Source organism: Uncinocarpus reesii, genomic scaffold (assembly GCF_000003515.1).
Source record: "Uncinocarpus reesii 1704 scaffold_1 genomic scaffold, whole genome shotgun sequence".
Taxonomy (NCBI): Eukaryota; Fungi; Ascomycota; class Eurotiomycetes; order Onygenales; family Onygenaceae; genus Uncinocarpus; species Uncinocarpus reesii.
The window spans coordinates 2,742,292-2,762,643 of NW_003052500.1; the positions used below are offsets into that span (position 1 = coordinate 2,742,292).

Consider the following 20,352-nt stretch of genomic DNA (forward strand, 5'->3'; position numbering starts at 1 on the left):
CCAGCTAGTTAGTTAGCCAATCAAAGTCAGTTTCCATGATGACTCAGCCATCATCCCTTTCGTTGTCTCTCGTCTCATCACAGCGTAACCATGAGCAGTACATGAACTTGCAATGTCAAAACGCATTGAGAAGAGATCTCGAGCAAGCATGCATTTAGCCCCGACTCCCTTCCATTAGCTACATGGGAAGAAAGCAATATGAAGCTAACGAATGACTCTGCGATATGGCGCCTGATATAAATGACCCAAGCTTCCCTCTCTCAATGCATTGAAAAGCGTACACGATCTAGAATACAGACCTGAGCAAACCTGGTCCCTACCCAAAGCTGGGGAAAGTAGATAATGAAGCAAAGACAACATAGATGATGTAGTAGCTCAGTCGTCCTCCGAAAGAGAGCTAATCCTCCTTGCCATACAATAACAATCAATCCTTTTCTTTACTAACCTCGGGCTTTTGTGCATAGCAGACAGTCCTAGCATTGAATATGAGAATTTATATCGTTTGGCCGGTAGAAACTCTTAAAACTCACATGTACTGCCAGGCATGGATTTTCGGGTTTCGTAAATCACGGCGGATATGGGCCGTCAGAACCTGAACCTCTTCTAAAGACCACTAGTATTCGAGAAGCTGTCAGCAAAAAGCAGCTCTTGCTTCTTCAGAGGAAAAACTCACCCCGAGGAATTTGGTGAACAAGAAGTTCGCCCAGCCATCCAACCCATCCTCCCAACCCAGTTTATTATACAAGCCAATTTCTTTTAGCTTAGTGTTCTTTGGCCAACCGCCAATTGGCCATTTAAATGTCCGCTTCTTAACATTGACAAATCCCGCGGCTTGAATCATTTCTGTCATTTCGTCAACGATACGGAAAGACTTTCCGAATTTTTCACCGACTTGGATAGCCAGAGGACCCCAGCGCTCGATTGCAGTCCCCTTTAAAGAATCATCATCCGAATGCGCTACCACGCTGATCTCAGCCTGCTCGAACCAACCCCCGGGTTTCAAATGATCAAGAACTTCTTGATACAGAGCGGGATAGTCATCACAGCAGCCATATAGACACCGCGCATGTATATAATCAAAACTATTCTGCCTAAACGTCCAAGGTTGACAAAAGTCATCGATCTGGAACTCGAGATTTGGTGGGACCAAACTGGGCTGGATAGGTGAGACGTCTGTGGCAACAACCGCTGCTGAGGGGAATTCGTCGGCAAAATCCATTGCCCATATTCCCGTGCCAGTACCAAGGTCAAGAACCCGCTGGGGATTGCTCGTTATCGGCGCAAGGAATGTCCTTCCCCCGAAAGTCAAGTTGAATACATGATGGAAGAGGTCGAGGTTGTCGGAGGCCAGCTCATCATTCGGACCCCTGAAAGACTCAGTCTCGTGTGGACTAACTGTAGGTGTGCAAGACGAGCATCATACCAGTATGTGCCATATCTATAGCCGTTGTATCTCCTTCCATTCTCATATACGTGGTTGGTAATTTGGGAGTAGAGCGAAGTTGTGTCCGACGCTGTATCACTCTCGTCGCCGTAGGATGAGTCGACATCATCCTCAATTTGGATGATGGTGTTTTCACCTTGCTCCATAAGTCCCTGTTCCAAAAGCGTAGTGCCTCTTTAATTGATATAAATTGACAGGTAGCTCCGGTCAGATATATCGTCCCGTGAGGTTCGCACCTCAAACGAGTGTGGAACTGAGTGAACCAGTGTTTCAAAAGTAACTATGGTGTGCGTTTGATGGTTATCTGATACTTTCAGGCTCGTTAAGCTATACTCCGTACTCTGTAGAGCAACATTAGCAGACAAAGCTTGCACAAGAACATCTGAATCTGGATGAAAGCCTGGGGATCGCAAACTCTCCACGTTCCGCAACGGGGCCAAGAGGCTGCTGTTTAAAAGTAGGATCCCATGGCAACCAGGGTGTCTCCCAAGTCGCTTAACAAGGCCGAGCCATGATCCCGGCTGAACAAAGTCACCATCCAAGGGCCCCTGTTCAAGGGCGGTGGATGCCGGGTTTCAACCTCGTTTTTCCAAAACATCCATGCTCTTATGCCTTCGCATGATTCGTCATATTGGAAAACGCCTCTTTCTTCGGGAGCGAACCACCACGAGGCTCGGATAACAATTTCTGGTCGGCAATATCAAGCCTCAAGTCCAAAAAGAGTGCGCATACTGAGCGCCAGAGTCGCATTTTTATCTGAAAGAAGCATGGTTGCTTCATTGGCATCGCTTTACTCTTTGATTTGCAGCTTTCTGTCCCCAGACGAAAAAGGATCACTGAGATATGAAGTCATGATATCGGCTCAGAATAGAGTTCCCCTTGGTCTAACGGACCAACCCATCTCTGGCCCTCTGGGACGAAATGGTTAACCAACTCTTCCACATCCTTGAAGAACTTCGTTTAAGAACGAGGTGAGCAGGGGGATGCTCAACCGCGGGTGGAGCCTTTATATAAGACGCTCACCCGTGGAGCCAGAGAGGTTGTGTGTTTCGAGGTTTAAACTCCTGCTAAACGGATAGTTAGCTAGTTGAACGCCTGGCCTGCGCGGAACAGGATCCACGATGAACTCGGCATCTTTACGTGCTTGGGTTGGGCCCCATATTATTGCTATCGCGCGGCTTTCAAGCTTTTGGAGCAGCTCGTGGAAATGCGGTGCGAGTATAAGGAGTTGGACAGGCCAGCCCTGCCTTCTCTCGTTCTTTGTCGCAAATCGCGGAATATTCAATAGGAGGCTGTCTTGGTCGTTGACTTGAAAGCCCATGATGCAGTTTTCCAGCGGGATGCTTGTCCCCTTTGGTCTTCTCCTTTGCGGATATGTTGTCTGGTTGGTGCTTGACAGGCTGTTCTGGAGCCCCCTTGCAAAATTCCCAGGACCACGGCTCGCTGCACTGACTAACTGGTACGAATTCTACTACGATGTCATTCTGCAGGGAAAATTCACAGCACATATCCAGGATCTGCACAAGCAATATGGTACGTGAGTTGTCAACAACATACGTGCTCGGTGCGTATATCAGGATCACGCTGATAGCGCATGCCGTTAGGACACATTGTTCGTATCACCCCAACCGAATTGCATGTTGACGACCCGGAGTTTTATGAGCAACTCTACTCTCGAAATGGGCGCAGAGACAAGTATGCATATTTCTCCGGACGGTTTGGATATGCAAGTGATACTTTTTCAACCGTCCACCATGACCTGCATCGCCTTCGACGCAAACCGCTAGGTCCTATGTTCTCGACCCAAAAAATTTCAGAATTCCAGCCCGTGATTAGAGCAAAGATCGAGAAGCTTTGTCAAAAATTGACCGAATACCACGATGGTAAAATCGTTACCCTTAACAGGGCGTGGATGGCCTTGACGACGGATATAATCACCGAGTATGCGTTCGCAAAATCCTATGACCAGCTAGATTCACCCAATTTTCGGGATACTCTGCATGAATCTCTGGTGGCCATCTATGTCACTGGTCACTTTGCGCTTCATTTTCCGATCGTCTTCCCAGTCTTGGACGCACTGCCTGAGTGGCTCGTGTTGAAAATGCAACCGGACCTCGTCTCAGTCGTCGGGATGCGCAAGGTTAGATGATCAAGGCCAGCTTTCTTTCCAATTCTTCGCTTATCTGAGAACATTAGGATCTAGCACGTCGAGTAAACGACATCCGTAACGGAGTGAACGATTCCCACAAGACCGTCAAGCATCGTACTATTTTCCACGAAGTGTTAAACAGTGATCTTCCCGAGGGCCAGAAGACAGATGCGCGATTGGGAGACGAGGCACAACTTATCGTGGCAGCCGGTCTTATAACAACGTCGTGGGCATTGACTGTGGCAAGTTTTCACATTATCAGTGACCGCGCGATATTGACGAAACTGCGGAGAGAAGTAAATGATGCTCAGTCGGGATCCGACGATCCCCTAGATTGGCACGTCCTCGAACAACTCCCTTATCTGAACGGTTGCGTCCGCGAAGCGATTAGACTAGCACATGGTATAACTACTCGCAATCCTCGCCTAGCACCCGATTCAGAGCTGAAATGCGGCGACTGGGTGATCCCGCGAAATACGCCAGTCTCCATGACCAACGTCGACACCTTGATGAACCCAACCATCTTCCCTAACCCGGAGAAGTTCATTCCAGAGCGATGGATCAAAGATCCCAGCTTGGATCGCTATTTCGTAGCGTTTGGCAAAGGATCACGACAGTGTATGGGTATAAAGTATGAACCCCCGTTCTTGGTCTGTGAATCGGTTGTAATTTCCGGCTGACTCGTGTAATAGTCTTGCCATGGCAGAACTATATAGTGCCATAGCAACGGTGTTCACTCGATTTACATTTGAGTTGTACGACACAACACATTCGGATATTGTGATGAAACATGCATATCTGGTCCCATACGCCAATTGGGACTCGAAGGGTGTGAGAGCGCTTGTGCACCCAGCCGATCACGCGCAAAGATGACATGCACAGTATTTACAGGTCAAAAGCTTGCATCTGCTGTCGTCTTGTTATACAGGCCCAAAAGGGATTTGTATATAGAGGAGATACTTCCAGCTATTTGAGAATTATGAGTGTTCCCATCCCCCAATCTTGCAAGCGAACAAATACGACCCGGTTTCAATATACCTTCCACAGATTCACTCTCAGAAATCGCCGGTGCATGTATGTAGAGCAGCATTTTGACTGCCAAAGTCAAACCGTCGTGCGATCCCTGTCCGAACCCTAGTGGGGTCACATCGGCCTTTGATATTCCTCTTTCCTTCTCATTTTCACACCTCTCTTGGAGCCAAATATCGGCAAAAATTTCATTCTTGCATTTGATTTGAACTGTTCTACACTTCAAATTACAATTGGGGGAAAAAGCCCGGCGTCACTTATCCCTGAAGTGGTACCCAGTCTGTTGACTCATTGCAAGAAAGAAAATGGAACTCGAGAATACTATTAGTGTCCATCCCAATTCGGGCGATCTCATTCCCCTTCTACAATCCCACCTCCCACGGTCTGGTCCCCTGCTCCGCCGCCTCCAGCATGACCTGGTTCGCAAATCTCAAACGGCTCGCTATTTGGCTACGTTTCCGCCCACAGGCCTGCCAACCAAAACCTCTGGACCACCCTCGCCATGGCTAGTCGCGTATGTAGATTTATATGCTTGGCCAGAGACTCAAATATGGTTATACTCGAATTCTGAAGCAGAAAGCAAGACGGTTCGAGGCGAGATGTCAACTCTCGCCTCCAGCGACTCTCATATTAATGAAACCCGCGCTCAGCTGATGGCCTTGATATCATACTGCTTCGAGAAACTTTTGCCAGGGTTTCTTTCCAGCTTAACAGAAAGTTCAGCAATCAGTGGAAGTCATGGAAACCGTCCTCCAAAACCGCCTACAACCCTTGTGCTCGGCTCCGTCCATTCAGGGCTTGCTTGTCTGATAAAGGAAACTGTGGACCTTCGAACCTTTCTACAATGTCCAAAATTCCACATACCATACATAGGGCATTACTTCAAGTATTCCTTCCAGCAGTCTGCGCATGATTCGACTGTCAACAGCTCGGCCGTTCTACCTCGGAGGTACCGCTTCCGCTCCCGCAGTGGCGTAGAAGGATACCAACCGTATCAATATGATCTTATTAAAAGCCGTTGCGTTATAGCTCGCTCACAAGAAACATTGGAAAGGATGGCAAGTGTCGTAATTTATTACGACGACCCTGAGATCACCGGAACGGCGACAGATGTTAGTGCAGAAATGAGTGAGCAAGAAATGCCCATTGCTTGGGCTTTCATGGGCTTTGATGGCAGTCTCGTGACGCTGCATGTTGAACCAGAGCATCGACGTCTGGGATTGGGTGTTTTATTGGGGAAATCGGTGATGCATCAAAGTATGTTTGATGCGAAGCAATTCCATCTTGGAATGGAGCATGAAAGGGAAAGGGGATGGGCATTTGCTGATGTGGAGCGGAAAAATGAAGCGAGTCAACGCACCATGGAGAAAATGGGCGGAGAATTTGCGTGGACGGTCTCATGGGTTCTTCTTCAACAATGCGCAGACGAATAGTGCGTTGAAGGAGTGCCGAGAGAGAAAATGTTGCTCATCGCCGTCCATGTCACAATGCCCTCCGCAAACCACTCCATATGCACCTTGGAATCTTTTTTCGGCCGCATAGATAAGTCACTTTCGGAGGTCGTTGTGTTGTTCCCAAATACATGGTTGGATCAGGGGGAAACTGTCTTTAGACCGCGGAGGGATTTCGTTGCCTTCACTGGGCCGGGGAGAGCAAGCCACGGATTATCTGTTCCACTCAAGGGACTTCTAAAATCATCCCAGCTAAATGCGACAGAACCTTTTCAGATACAACCTTGCATCCCCAATGCTGAGGCCCAAACTCATGCAAATCCAAGTGAATTAAACGAAGTTAGCAAGAATATTCAAAGATGTTCCTCGCGGGTAGTACATGCTCAAAGCCATCATTGATATCAGCTGCACTATGTCAACTCAGCTCACTAAAGAGCTAAAGGTTGGTCTGGCAGACTACAGAGGCTTCTGTTTGGGACCTTGACGTTCATGGCGATTCGCGTCTGGGCCCAACAGATCTGCGGTGACCCTTCAGAGCGCCTTACGCTGCTTCAGCAAGCTCAGATCCAGGGAGAACCATGGCGAGAAGACGCTGGGACTTGTCCATCGTGGATGAGCTCTTGGAAGGTTGAAGCTGGATATTTTGCCGATAGGCTAGGCGAGCCGAGACCTCGGATGTGGATGCCACATAAAGTTTAGCGCGCTCCGCTCTTTCTTGAGAAGCTTGCCTTTATCCGCGGCGTCCCATTGGTCAGCTCCCGCGCCCTTTCCCACCCCGCCATCCCGGATCCAATCAGAGCCGGCTTATTCGGCACTTCTGCGCCAAGGCCACGGGAGATGGTGGGGGATCGGGCGATAAAAGCGGCCACGATTGGCGGGGTTAAGCGGCATATCAGGGCATGTTTGGCTGGCGATCGGTCAATTTTCCCTTCCCCGTCCGTACTTTTTCGTCAGATCTCGCAACAAGAGGACTAACTTCAGAGGACAAGGTTGCTGAGCGAGTGCCACGAAATATCACCGTGAGCCGAGATCGAAACCATTCTTCTTGTTTTCGGCGCATAGAAACTCTGACTCTGATCCTTCCGCATGGTGAGTCAAGCTTGCTGAGAAATCAAACATCGACCTCGAAATACGGGTATATATAACCCGCGATTACATCCCAGTTGAATAGGGAGTTCTCATACAGCAACTCCCGAATCACCTCATAACTTCTGGACTACGTTTGCTTCTAGCCACCACCACCATGGGAAAATCACTGGTATACCCCAAGCGGGAGAGCAATACGATGAACCGGTATAAGCATCGCGGTAAGAATGGCCTTTGGCCTACTCCATAGTTTGGAATGGGAGTCTGACATTGCTTCAACAATAGGAACGTACGATCTTGGCCCTATCCATTCGATTGTCAACAGCGCGCCTGTTCTACATGTGTCTTTCGCCCCTAGTCCAGATGATCCATTTCCAGCCATTCTTCCCATGATCGGCCAGATGGGATCGTTCGATTATCCCTCGTCTGGCCTGGGCGATCCCCTTGACTGCTATCTCCATGGATACGTCAGCTCCCGAATCATGAACCTGGCTCGCGCAAGCAATGGTGAAGGACTCCCTGTTTGCATCGCCGCCACTCATGTTGACGGCTTAATCCTCTCCCTGACTCCCAATTCGCACAGTTACAACTACCGCTCCGCTGTGTTGCACGGATACGCAACCCTCGTGACGGGCGAGGAGGAAAAGATTTGGGCGATGAAAATGATCACCAACGCTGTGGTCCCTCAGCGATGGGAGCATACCCGTATCCCACCGGATGGAGCAGAAATGCAATCTACCACCATTCTCAAAGTCAGAATCGTCGACGGCAGCGGGAAGATCAGAGATGGAGGGGTTTCTGACGAGAAGAAGGATACTGGAAAGAGCGAAGTCACGGAAAAGGTCTGGACCGGTGTCGTCCCTGTGTGGCAGACATTCGGGGAGCCTCTGCCAGATAAGTTGAACAAGGTCAAGGAAGTTCCGGAACATATCACTTCCTACATTGCGACAGCAAATGCGCGGAACCAACAATATGCAGTGGATGCAGTCAAAATACCGCTACCAAAAGAGGAAGTACACTAAAGGTGTGCTACAGAGTCTACAGACCGGTTACTAGCGAATGTACGTGTGGTTTGGGAGTTTATTTTTGAAGACTATTGGGACAGCCTTTCGGGACCCTGAAATACCCAGAAGTATTTGCTACATAGAATATGAAATATAGCGCTATTGGGATATCAGACACCAGTTGCTGCTAAGGCGGCTCAGAACTGCTAGTTAAACTGCCCAAGCGTCAGCCAAGTAGCCTCCACATGCGGGGTCAACCCATGCTGATATATCATTCAGTTAACCGCTTGACACATCCAACATTCCCAGCTCATTCGGAGGGCAATCATTTGCTAGCAGAATTGCATTGAAGGTAAGGCCGTGCACCCCATCCATTACAGGTGATGCAGGTGATGTCCTGCAATCCCGAATTAATGGTAAGTGTATCACTGGTTATTATTACCCCGCATTCTTGATCAACGCAGCTTGGGCAGCGCATCGATCTACTAGCGGCCCCCAGGCACTCTAATCTTTTTCAAGGCTATTTAGGATTCTTGTTTCCCAGCCGAATGGCCGTATGTTTGTGGTCTCATCGTTTCGATTATCCCGCCGATCTCGATACCAGCCTCGAGAGCTCGTCGCCAGAAAGGCCCGCAGCACCATGGCCTCCGCACCCGGATCGTCCGTGATACCAGAAGCAGACCTTCGGTCCTTTCGCGAGCACCTTAAGCACAGCAAGCGTATCGTGGCCGTTGTCGGTGCGGGGCTCTCTGCCGCTTCGGGTTTACCAACCTTCAGAGGCGTTGGGGGCCTATGGCGACGCTACTCTGCAATTGATCTTGCAACGCCAGAAGCATTCAACGCAACACCAGGTTTAGTTTGGCAGTTCTATGGTTACCGGAGGCATATGGCATTGTTGGCCAAACCGAATAGAGCGCATTATGCCCTTGCGGCGTTGGCGAGGAAAAAGCCTGATTTCATCACGTTAACTCAGAATGTGGATGGTACGAAGACAATTTCATGGCTGATTTGAGACGGGATACTAATGTCTTCTGGTTTTAATAGGCCTCTCTGAGAGAGCTGGTCATCCCGAGCCGCAACTCCAGCGTCTCCATGGCTCGTTATATACCATCAAGTGCGCCAACGAATATTGTACGTATTCCCGCGATAACGACTTTACCGATCCGGTTGTCCCCGCTCTTGATATTCCAAAAGCTGCCCCTGGCGTTAGTCCCCACCCGAAAGACCATACGGGCGAAGCTGCAGGACAAGCATTAGAAGATGCAATGAAGGTCGGACCGGGTTGGGAGGCCAGCAGTGGAGAGTTGGACATTTCAAATCCCGATGTTCCCATTCCGGAGCTAACCTCGGACCTTCTACCACCGTGTCCAGAATGTGCAACCGGCTTGCTTCGACCTGGTGTCGTCTGGTTTGGTGAACCTCTCGCCGAGGCCACTCTCGATTTCGCGGACAAGTGGATCAAGGAGGCCCCGGTTGATCTAGTAATGGTTATTGGAACGAGTGCGCGGGTGAGCCCTGCAGCTTGTTATATTGATGACGGAAGAGAGCAAGGTGCACGAGTTGCGGTAATAAATATGGACCGAACCCATTTGCCTCGAACCGGAATGAAGGCGGGAGATTGGGTTTTCGAAGGTGATGCGAGTGTCATCCTGCCAAAACTCTTCGAAGAGATTGTAGGCGAGATTGAATTGCCGAAGACCTAGTGGAGTAAATGAACCCTAGCCGTGACGATAACTGGGGTCTTTCTTAAAAGCAATTCTGATTGGGGGCGTTGGAAGAGACATTGCCAGATTTTCATGCCCAATTGTGCCTTTTTCCGATATCCCAGCGGGATATTTTGACAGCTCGAGTCTCGCAAGCTACTAATTGTAATCCATCTCCTATAACGAGCATGATCGAGCAATAAGCCACAGCTCTAATCATTAGTTAGTTGCTCTATGAAATCGTTTTGCTCCGTAGCAGTTGAAATGGCCTTCGCGGCTTCGCCAACGACAATGATGACTAATCAGGCCGTTGCCAGGGCATCAAACAATCTGTTTTGAGTTGATGCTCATCGCGCCATCACATTCATGAAGCTTTAGAGCTTTCATTTCACTTTTCTTGCCTCATCCATCATAATACAATGAGGGTTGCTCTTTGGCAGCTCTTTTTGAATCTTCGTTCCGACTAGTCGTTTTCACAGCCAATAATTGTTTCTCCAAGGCCAAGGCTCAAACACCACAGAACGCAGCTTCGACAAGACTTACGCCCGTTTCAGAACCAATTTCAGCCCTAGAATATACGGTCTCCTAGCAAAAATGGTTAATGAGCGAGAGCCATCGAAGTATTCTACCCAAAATAATGGGACTACAGCTAAAAGCAGAGCCCTCCATGAGTTTGGGCAGCCATCTCCACTTGGGTCTAACAGACGGAATCCCTTCTATATCCCCAAAGCGAATGAACCGCGTCCGGAACATCACAGGCCGACGCAATCGCAAACAGAGCATCTAAGGGACGATCGACTTATAGCTGACCCCTTTCGAGCCGTGAAACCTTCATCCACGTTCACAAGCTATAGATCATCCTACAAGTTTAATGATGATGATGCCGTCGAAATAATGAGGCCCACCAATGCTGCATGGACTACGCAGCCTAGACCGAAACCGTATTTCTCCTCCAAACCGATAACGTCGACTGTGAGCAGATCGTCGAGCAATTTGAAGACGTTCATGGATTTGACTACAACCGAGATCGGGCTATCGAGCAATGCTTCTACCTACAATGATGACTCCCGCTCGATGGAAGCTTTTACGTATGTTGACAGCGCGAAAGCAAACGAGAACATCAAGGCATTGCTGGAGGGTGCGTTTGAGGATGAGGATGATAAACCCCGAACTAGGCTGCGGAAGAAGAAGCTCCAGAACCAGGTCGACGAATTAGCGGATAAACTAAAAGGGATTGATGTGAATGAGCCAAAAGAAAGTCAGAAAGATGCGAATGCTGGGACTAAACTGGAGGAAGATGAAGAAGGGGAAGAAGTGGACGACGGGACTGTTGAGGGTCTGAAAGTGAAGCTGTTGCCCCATCAAATTGAAGGTGTGAGCTGGATGAGAGAAAAAGAAACTGGCCAAAAGAAAACCAGAGGTGTATTGCCCAAAGGCGGCATCCTAGCGGACGATATGGGCCTGGGGAAAACGGTCCAAACCATCGCGCTAATGCTCACTAATCCGAGACCAACCCCCGAGAAAGAAAACAAAACGGCCAATAAAAAAGACAAAACAAATATCCCGGCTCAAGTAGGGAAGGGAACGCTCATTGTTGCTCCAGTGGCCTTGGTTAAGCAATGGGAAACCGAGATCAGCACCAAAATCGAAGCCACTCACCGATTAAAGGTTGGCATTTACCATGGCTCAGGCCGTACAAGAATTGCCAAAGACCTGACGGATTATGACGTGATCATCACAACATATGGCACTCTAAGTTCTGAACATGGAGGCTCAACGAAAACACAGGATAGAAAGTCAGGATGTTTTTCCGTGTGTTGGTATCGAATCGTTCTCGATGAGGCGCATACAATCAAGAACCGCAATGCCAAATCCACGCAGGCTGTATATGCGTTAGACGCATTGTATAGGTGGTGCCTGACTGGAACTCCCATGCAAAACAACTTAGACGAATTACAAAGTTTGATTAGATTTCTCCGAATCAAACCATATGATGAGCTGGCGGCATGGAGGGAACAAATCACTCGGCCATTGAACAACGGTCGAGGTGGCTTAGCGATCCGCCGTTTGCAAGTCTACCTGAAAGCGTTTATGAAGCGACGGACTAAAGATGTTCTAAAGTTGGACGGGGGTCTAAATAGCAAAAGCTCAGGGACGGATAAGGAAGGCAACAACTCATCGAGCGGTTTCCGAATCACAAAGCGAGATGTGATAAAAATAGAGGCAGATTTTACAGCCGAAGAAAGGGAGTTCTACAGTCGGCTCGAGGACAGGACGGACAAGAGCTTAGAAAACATGATTGGTCATCAAAAATTGAATTATGCGAGCGCTTTGGTACTTTTGCTCCGTCTTCGGCAAGCGTGCAACCATCTAGACCTCGTGAAAGGCGACCTCGCGCAGGAAAAAGATACAATCATTGGCACCAATGGAAGCCAGTCGAAGGTTTCGCAAGGCGCTGATGTGGATGAGATAGCTAATATGCTGGGAGGTCTTAGCGTTATCAGCAAAAGATGTGACATCTGCCTGATCGACTTGACGTCGGAGGAAGCTCAAAGCGGCGCTATTCGATGTAATGATTGCGAGGCCGATTTGAAGATCCACACTGGCTTGCTAAAGGAGAAGAAGACGAGGAAGGATAGGAAAAAGAAATCTAAAGATAACTATGTGCCTGGACAAACGACCGAACAACAAAAGTCTCGAGCCCAGAGACGTCGAGTTATCACGGATAGTGATGATGAGGACGCTGGCGAATGGATTGTTCCCCAAAGCAAGCGAGTAATAGAAGATCTAGGGAAAGCTGGGGGACCCGATGACGAAAATGCAGAAGGTGGAGGCGAATGGATTGGATCGGAAGATTCTGAGACCAGCGAGGACGAAGATGAAGACGGAGACGAAAGTATCGATATTGAGAACGAGGAAGATCTAGACGATACCCAATATCAGGCGTTGCGGGATGCCGTCTCTTCTACCAAGATCAGGCATCTACTGAGGATACTGAAGCGAGAAGCTGGAGAATTTAAATTCATCGTCTTCTCAGTTTTTACATCGATGCTGGATAAGATCGAGCCATTCCTCAAAGGTGCAGGTATTGGCTACGCGCGGTATGATGGTGGGATGCGAAACGATTTGCGTGAGGCGAGTCTTGATAGACTTAGAAACTCGAGTTCCACTCGAGTACTTCTTTGTAGTCTACGAGCAGGTTCATTGGGGCTGAACCTAACAGCCGCCAGCAGAGTGGTTATTCTGGAACCATTTTGGAACCCTGTATGTACCTTGCTAACTCCCTTTTCAAAAACATCTGAACTGACAAAACTACCGTCCAGTTCGTCGAAGAACAGGCTATCGACCGTGTCCATCGCTTAAATCAAACGGTTGACGTGAAAGTGTATAAGATGACGATCAGAGATACAGTTGAAGCCCGTATCCTAGACCTTCAAGAACGGAAACGCGAGCTAGCAAGTGCTACCATCGAGGGCAAGACTGCTGCAAGCAAACTTACCATGAACGATATGCTAGCATTGTTCCGTCATGATGCGGAAGCGAAGTTTGCCGACGACGATGGGTTGGACTTTTCTTCTGGAAAAGGTAGACTATTGGAATCAAAGGAAGCTTCAGAAAATAAGTTTGAGTATCCGTCGCTTAATACATCCTCGCGGAATTCGGGCTCGAACCCGAATCAGAACCAGGGCAGGAGAGCTACACCGCCAATCATGGAGAGAGATAGGAATAAGAATCGGAAACCGGTGGAGGAGAGTTCAATATTCGGGCGGAGATGGTGATGGAGGCTGGCTGTTTGCTGGGGCCTACGGCAATTGGTTATCAGTTTGCTTTCACTTGTCCAGACCAGCTCAGTGCTTTTTCTAGTTGGGTCGATCATGGTTCGATGCCGCACCCTCCACGGTAGGAGCCGGTTCCCGTCCCCCCAACTACATCAGCCCAACCGTCGATATGCGCCGCATCTCTTTCGTCCCAAGAACTCCAGGTTTCTCTGCTTGTTCCCTCTGCTCAGTTTCGAGGGAGTGCTCATGCAGGAGGTGGGAACTGCAGCGTTCCGGATCAGCTGTTCGGCCGAACAACCGAAACCCAACAATCTTCATTCAGACCAGTCGGGTTCGAAAGACTGATATTGTTGTGATGTTGATATACCACATGGGAAGTTAAGACGACACGTTATACTCCGTAGAAGTGTGGGCTATTTAGAAATGGTAATGGTTCATATTATTGCTTTAATACAGTTTCTGGTTGGCTTAATTAATTATCTTAAAATTCGGCGTCGCTTCAAGCTTGCTCCTAGCCACACACCCACCTCACATCCGATGAGTCAAAAGAAGCCACCCGCCCACCCAGAAAAAGCGGTGAACCAGCAAAAAAATTGAATATTTCGATGGTCCCAGAGGGGGTCGAACCCTCGACTTTGGCGTTATTAGCACCACACTCTAACCAACTGAGTTATGGGACCTGGCATGTTGGAACGGCGGAGCACCGTAAACCATGAGAGGTTCCCATCGCTTGATTGGACGCTGGGAGGAATACCAGACTGACTATATGTTTAACAGTCGGTCAATTCGCCAGCACAAACCAGTTCAGATGGCGGAGGAAAGCATCTGAAGCTAGACGCAAAGAAGAATTCCTCAAGCCACTTGATGTTAGGCGGGGAAGGTTCGCCTAAAAAAGTTCTCTGCATTGCCATGGATATCGTGCCGTTTGACACTGTTGAATTCACCTTGAGTCCTTGACGATGCATCAAGGTGCAACTTCATTTTCATGGTTTCATGGGAATATATATCCGCTGCAGTTTTGGCCCCAAGGTCGTTGGCCCAGCCGACATGAAATCAGCGGCTAGGTGGCTATCCGAGTCTCAAAACAATATGCATTGATAGCCTCGGAGCCGTAGTAGGCTTTATTTGATACGGAGGGTAGAGAAGTCGGAGCTTGGTGGACGGGAAATATTCGGGCATCAAAAGGTGCAGCATCAAAGCCAAGTGATTCATTCGGCTTCTGTCAAATGTGTGCGGCGTGCCTGCATTTGTTCGGAGTTCGTGAGAGGGGAGCCAAGCCCCTGTTGGGTTGAAACCATTGTTGGAACTGAAGGCCTCCAGAGGGAAGATTTGGGACACCAAAAAATTCAAGTTTATAGTTAGGATGAAGTCCAAAGAGGGCAAAAAGGAATTATCATGGTCCCAAAGGGGGTCGAACCCTCGACCTTGGCGTTATTAGCACCACGCTCTAACCAACTGAGCTATAGGACCTTGGTGGAAGCCAAGTTTTGGCGCGCTGACACAAGACATAAGACTCCGTAATACTCTCGTTGTCGTCATATTGCTTTGAACCTGGTTCGGGTCAACGTACCGATAGGGAGGCGATAACTAAGTCAAACCTGCCAGGGAGAGTTTTCTTTGTCAGCTGGCGCTGAGTGAGAGCGGGGAGAAAAACGAGAAAAAGCCCCAAGCCCCTCCGGGAGGGAGTCCCTCTGTGATATCTCAGACGTAGTATCCTGCGGATTTTCGTCAAGGATTTCATCAGAGGGCTCAGTTGCTTCTCACCTGGTAAATTCGATCCCGTTTCTTCCCTGCGTTTCCACTCTAACTCCAAGAAGCGCTCAGCACAGTATGAGCCAGGGGGGAGGACCGATGATGAAAGCCAGACTCTCGTGTAGCGAGCATCCCTTTACCATCATGGTATCGCGGAAGCTCCACTGTCGATGGCTGCTGAGGTCCTATACCGTACTGTGTACTGATTTATCTTGTTAATCTGCTGCAAATATGCCTTCTTCCTCGACGAGACAACTTACTTGTTCCTATATTACTAAGTTCAGCGGATTAAGGGGAGGCCTGACGGCAGCTGAATTGCGTCCTTCTCGAGACAACATCATACCAGGCTACCGAATGCCGCACAGGGTCACAAGAGATGATGGATGACGGATGGCATGGGTGAAGGGATGAGACATTGGCTTATACACTGCTTCTACTTGTTTTTATGGCAAGTACGATGGCTTGCCAGTCTGCAGGGAAGGCGCTACTGCTTCAGGGAGGCAAGTGCATTTTTCAGGAAGGACTTTATTGCCCCTACCCATCTGTAAGTAGGTAACTATGGCACAGCGTTATTCATGACATTCCTGACGACCCTCCGACCTGAGTCGAGCTCAGAGCTAGGATAAGAGCGGTAATGTACAATCCAAGGCAAAGGCCTTGATGATGGAAGTCGGTTGAATAATTAGGGTCTGAAATACAGATACTTCAGAGAACTGGCTCTAATTTTATCCTAACATTAGATTTAGGAGAGTCACTATCGTACAAGGAAGTTAGCAACTACTCTCTAATCAAACATGCAGTCATGAAAACTAACCAGGAGTGTTTCCACTCTTTTTGGCAACCTCAGAATAGCAAGTATTGGGGAGTGTAGGAAGTGTGGTGATTGAGGGTGTAGTGATGGCGCTCACCTCCCAATGTTCAGGCCAAACCAGGATGCCAAACTCATCACACCTCATCTATGGTTTTTCCTCTTCACCTTCCGTCACCGGCAGGGGATCTTTAAAGCGGCTTGCCTTCAGGGCGATTCCAGGACTAGTTATAAAGGGGGAATTTCATCGGGTCCATATCTTCCTATTCCTTTTTGGGGTAGCTACCAGCGACAGAGGAGCGATTCATGGTTTCTCTGTCCGATGTGAATCTATGTCTTGCAACCTTGACAGCTCACGGTGTGGCCTCAAAGTTGGCTAAAAGCTCCCGACGCTGAGCAAGGCTTGACATCTGCACCGGCTCACTGTGGTCATTCTTTTCTTTTCGAGAGCCTCACAGCACCAATTGACGGGGCCGAGTGACTCTAGATGAATCACTGCTTTTAGTACGAGAGTACTCCGTATCAGGTTGTAGTATCACTGTATCAGAACTGGCGAACGGTTATTACTTTGAATAGATCTTGTTTGTCAGCCTGCAAGTGACTCTGATTTGTAATAGCGGTGTTTTTTACATAGGCTTACTAACCAGTTCGTCTTCAACAACCAACGGTCCCATAACTCAGTTGGTTAGAGTGTGGTGCTAATAACGCCAAAGTCGAGGGTTCGACCCCCTCTGGGACCACGATAATTCCTTTTTGCTCTGAACTCCATTCCATCCTACCGGAGAAGTCCTTCTGGACGCGCCTTGTACTTTATTTTTTTCAGTCGGCAATGTTCATCGCATACGACGAGTTAACTCGATTCATGCCGTAGATTTTCTCTAATGCCACTAGGAACCAGTGAACTCCGTTCGAGGTTTTTATTGATGCGCATTAAATCTCCAGCTACTGAAACTCGGCTTTTGGGGGGAATTAATCAACCCAAACAGTTCGTGCCTTTGTAGGAGATTCAGCGACGTGATTATTCAACCAAGCTTGGAGCGGAGGGTCATCCAAAGACAACAAAGAAAAAATGCCTCAACAAAATTCTGGAACTTGGAATTTCGCAGCTTGCCTAGATTGTTCTGAGTCGAGGGCGCCTTGTCTCTTCCAAATTCGCGAGGGAAGCAACCGACTCGCTTTCCCTTCCTTTGACAGCTCGATGTTGTGATGAAGTGCTCATTGCTCAAACAAACCTAAGGTAGAAAGATGGGGCCATTCGAATTTCTGAAGCATTTCGCACACGGCGAGGTACCTTTTTCTTACTTCTCAAAGAGACAACAGCTCTTAGCGCTTCTGTCTTCCTAATTGGTTCATTTATGGAGTGCTTGGGTTCCCGAATTAAAAATCCTTTTTCCATCAATCGTTTTGCTGATCGAATTTCCGCTTCATACTGGGTAATGATATTCTCTTACTATTGGCTTGCTCAATTTGGCGGCGAATTGGTCTTCAATTTGTTCTAGAAGGCTTCCTTCTCGCGTGGGCCTTGAAGTGGGTGATGGCGGGACGGGGGTAAAATCCACGTGGCGCCTTAATTCTATGCACCCAGGATTTCTATCCTTGCCAGGCTATCGTCAATAATATGAAGACGTGGTGGGCAGAGCACTTTTATTTGTCAAAATGCTTTTAAAACAATATATATAACTGATGGCTGCAGGGTAATTTACCTTTTCTGGTTGCAATTGATGCAAATCCTACGTACTCTTCATGGTAGGGAACACTTTTTCCAATATCCGGAAACAGGTGACAATACAGAGAAGTTCTATTCAGATTTGGTTACAATTCTTTTTTCCCAAGGACGCCGCACCTTGCTTTCAATGCAGAGTGTGCATAGACCCACCATGTGCTTTAAAGGCAGTTGACATCATGTGTAACATAGAGGTGACACGCTCTTTGATGAAGGAGCATGAATAGACATTCAGAGGATAATAGCTCTCCTCGAAAAACCGTATATTCATTCCTTGTAGTGGCGTTATCTCGGCTGAAATGCCTTGTCGAGGCTTCGAGAAAGTCCTGCGAACGATGTAGCCAAGGCGCGGATGGTTCAAAGATACACACAGGAAACAGGGCAGCGGGCCATCTGCCTATAAGCACGGTTTGTTATAGCTCTGGAGCACCATGAAACGTTCCCAGGCGTCAGTTAAGCGAACACGTTGCACCACCAACGGTTTGTGTGTGGTTTGTGGAAGGGTATCAGAGAGTGAAAGATGTGTGTAGCCGTGTCAAGCCTAGAGGTTCGAGGCATACAGTTTCATCATTTTTGAGTATGGCCGGATTGGCTGCTTGAGGGACGATCGTGTGATTGTCAACTTGAACTGATATTTCCGTGCAAGGGCAAGAGCCTTCCTCCTTCAAATTACAGCCTGGCGTGAAATAACAATGACAAATAAATGGCCGAAAAGGACCATAGCAATCACAAAAATGAAAAGGACCCTGGGTGCCTTATAATTGAGTGGAAGGGACCCCTGTCACGTTTCTCAGGGTCGGAACACTGCTGATAGGTTGGAAAGAGATTGGAACTGAGACAAGTGTTCCATGCATCAACAGTTTTTCCGGGTGCCCGCAACAAGAGGATGGTTCGAGGGAGTGACGAAGGGAAGAAATCACACTCTCATCTCTGCTTTTTTGATGAGACTCGAGAGCCAACCGTCGATGAGGAGAAAATCAGGATCCGATCGACGTGGTTGGAGCATATGGCGTTTTGGCTTTTCGGAGCCCCCGAAAATACGGAGAGGACAGAATGGTAGAACTTTTTGAAAAAAGCGATTCTTTTCCGATAAAGCAGAGACATCGTCCATTGTCTCTCTTTTTCTTCTGTACTGTTATATTGGTGTCAAATACGGCGGCTTTTATCCCAGGGCTTGAGATACTGCTGTCTCTTTCACCAGTCCTCGAGATACAGACACGGACTGACAGCGACTTGGCGCCGTAAAGTTACCGTTCGTATTTCGGTTAGCATGTTTTCTTGTTTCAGAGCCCACCGCACTAGTCCGTATCGGGCTTGGCTGCAGAAGTTCTGGATCGACTGGAAAACGTGGCGTCCACGAGGTTGGGCAAGCCTTCAAAGAACAAAAAAGCCCCAAATTCATGCGCGCAGAAACGATAACTTGGATCGGAAACCCTGGATTTGCTTGTCATCAAGCAGGTCCCTTACGGAGTATTAATCTCCCTTTTCAGATCTGAACCGTATTTCCTCTGTCATGCTTTGGCTGGTATGAACTGGAAGGTTAGCCGGTTGACGGTCCGTAATCTTAGTCAGTCACGTGGAAAAGGTTCCCTTTTTGGAAGCGCAGTTCATGAGCAAAAGGGCAAAAATATGCCATATAATAAATCCCTCGCCAGAACTGATGGATGGGAGGGAGTGAGTTTGCGAAAACGTGCCATTCCGCCTCCTGGTAAATTATTGGTCGGGCCGTCTCTTTGTGCTGATGAGTGATCCATCAGTCAGAAGGGCGATCGGCGCGTTGCTTCTGGTTGGGAGGCGTGTTCGGTGGGCGAGAGTGCGTCTGTACCCGATACGAGGCCCCTGTTGCAAAAAAGCAAGAAGTTGTTGGTGGGGAAGTCCCGCGAGAGTGGACCATCACCGATCCATCCTCTGCCAACTTAAATCTCACGCTTCTCTCAGTCCCGCAGAAACGCCCAACCTCCACAGCATGACTCTTTCACATGGACTGTCCTGGATATCGCACACTGCCTGCATATGCTTTAGCATCCCCTAGTAGCAAAGCTCCTCTGCGGCAATCCTCGATTTCCCAGTGCAGCACGCATCACTATTCATCCCCATTCAGTATGCCGCCTCATGGCGACTGCTGAGCCGACAGGTCTTCTTTTCTTTCTCCGCCTCTCCTCTCCGCGCCTTCAGTCATTTTCTCCCTCTAGCCCACCTTCTGTCGTCGCCTAAGCCTCTTAGTCCCAATTGTTGCTCCATCTTAACTTAAAAACCCCTGCAACAAGCACCGGGTCATGTGTTGTTAATTTGTTGTTCGCCATTCTTCTTTTGTACGTCTTCGGGCTCGGCTTGGTTTCAACCGATTCCCCTTCCCTTCATTCTTCAGGCTCCAATCCTAGTGGTTCTTCAGCAGTCGCCGATTGAAACCCTGGCCCCAAAAAC

The 20,352-nt window shown here is 48.5% G+C and overlaps 6 protein-coding genes and 3 non-coding genes across 9 annotated transcripts; 6 read left to right on the forward strand and 3 right to left on the reverse strand.

Annotated features, from left to right (window-relative positions):
- Nucleotides 1-526: 526 nt before the first annotated feature.
- UREG_01136 (uncharacterized protein) lies at nucleotides 527-1,590 on the reverse strand (the record flags this gene model as incomplete). Its single annotated transcript, XM_002541574.1, has 3 exons — nucleotides 527-613; nucleotides 674-1,367; nucleotides 1,424-1,590. The coding sequence occupies 3 exons, from the start codon at nucleotides 1,588-1,590 to the stop codon at nucleotides 527-529; spliced, it is 948 nt and encodes a 315-aa protein (XP_002541620.1).
- Nucleotides 1,591-2,766: 1,176 nt separating this feature from the next.
- UREG_01137 (uncharacterized protein) lies at nucleotides 2,767-4,273 on the forward strand (the record flags this gene model as incomplete). Its single annotated transcript, XM_002541575.1, has 3 exons — nucleotides 2,767-2,977; nucleotides 3,049-3,584; nucleotides 3,641-4,273. The coding sequence occupies 3 exons, from the start codon at nucleotides 2,767-2,769 to the stop codon at nucleotides 4,271-4,273; spliced, it is 1,380 nt and encodes a 459-aa protein (XP_002541621.1).
- A 654-nt stretch (nucleotides 4,274-4,927) lies between these two features.
- Nucleotides 4,928-6,055, forward strand: UREG_01138 (uncharacterized protein; the record flags this gene model as incomplete). The annotated part of the gene is made up of 1 exon (XM_002541576.1): nucleotides 4,928-6,055. One exon carries the CDS (start codon nucleotides 4,928-4,930, stop codon nucleotides 6,053-6,055), a length of 1,128 nt encoding a protein of 375 aa, XP_002541622.1.
- Nucleotides 6,056-7,316: 1,261 nt separating this feature from the next.
- On the forward strand, nucleotides 7,317-8,181 carry UREG_01139 (uncharacterized protein; the record flags this gene model as incomplete). The annotated part of the gene is made up of 2 exons (XM_002541577.1): nucleotides 7,317-7,380; nucleotides 7,445-8,181. 2 exons carry the CDS (start codon nucleotides 7,317-7,319, stop codon nucleotides 8,179-8,181), a joined length of 801 nt encoding a protein of 266 aa, XP_002541623.1.
- Nucleotides 8,182-8,803: 622 nt separating this feature from the next.
- UREG_01140 (uncharacterized protein) lies at nucleotides 8,804-9,866 on the forward strand (the record flags this gene model as incomplete). The annotated part of the gene is made up of 2 exons (XM_002541578.1): nucleotides 8,804-9,146; nucleotides 9,208-9,866. 2 exons carry the CDS (start codon nucleotides 8,804-8,806, stop codon nucleotides 9,864-9,866), a joined length of 1,002 nt encoding a protein of 333 aa, XP_002541624.1.
- A 594-nt stretch (nucleotides 9,867-10,460) lies between these two features.
- Nucleotides 10,461-13,645, forward strand: UREG_01141 (uncharacterized protein; the record flags this gene model as incomplete). Its single annotated transcript, XM_002541579.1, has 2 exons — nucleotides 10,461-13,130; nucleotides 13,190-13,645. The coding sequence occupies 2 exons, from the start codon at nucleotides 10,461-10,463 to the stop codon at nucleotides 13,643-13,645; spliced, it is 3,126 nt and encodes a 1,041-aa protein (XP_002541625.1).
- A 606-nt stretch (nucleotides 13,646-14,251) lies between these two features.
- On the reverse strand, nucleotides 14,252-14,325 carry UREG_08039. Its single transcript has one exon. It is a non-coding gene; the product is annotated as a tRNA-Ile (tRNA).
- Nucleotides 14,326-15,041: 716 nt separating this feature from the next.
- Nucleotides 15,042-15,115, reverse strand: UREG_08010. Its single transcript has one exon. It is a non-coding gene; the product is annotated as a tRNA-Ile (tRNA).
- A 1,756-nt stretch (nucleotides 15,116-16,871) lies between these two features.
- On the forward strand, nucleotides 16,872-16,945 carry UREG_07963. The gene has a single exon. It is a non-coding gene; the product is annotated as a tRNA-Ile (tRNA).
- Nucleotides 16,946-20,352: the final 3,407 nt, after the last annotated feature.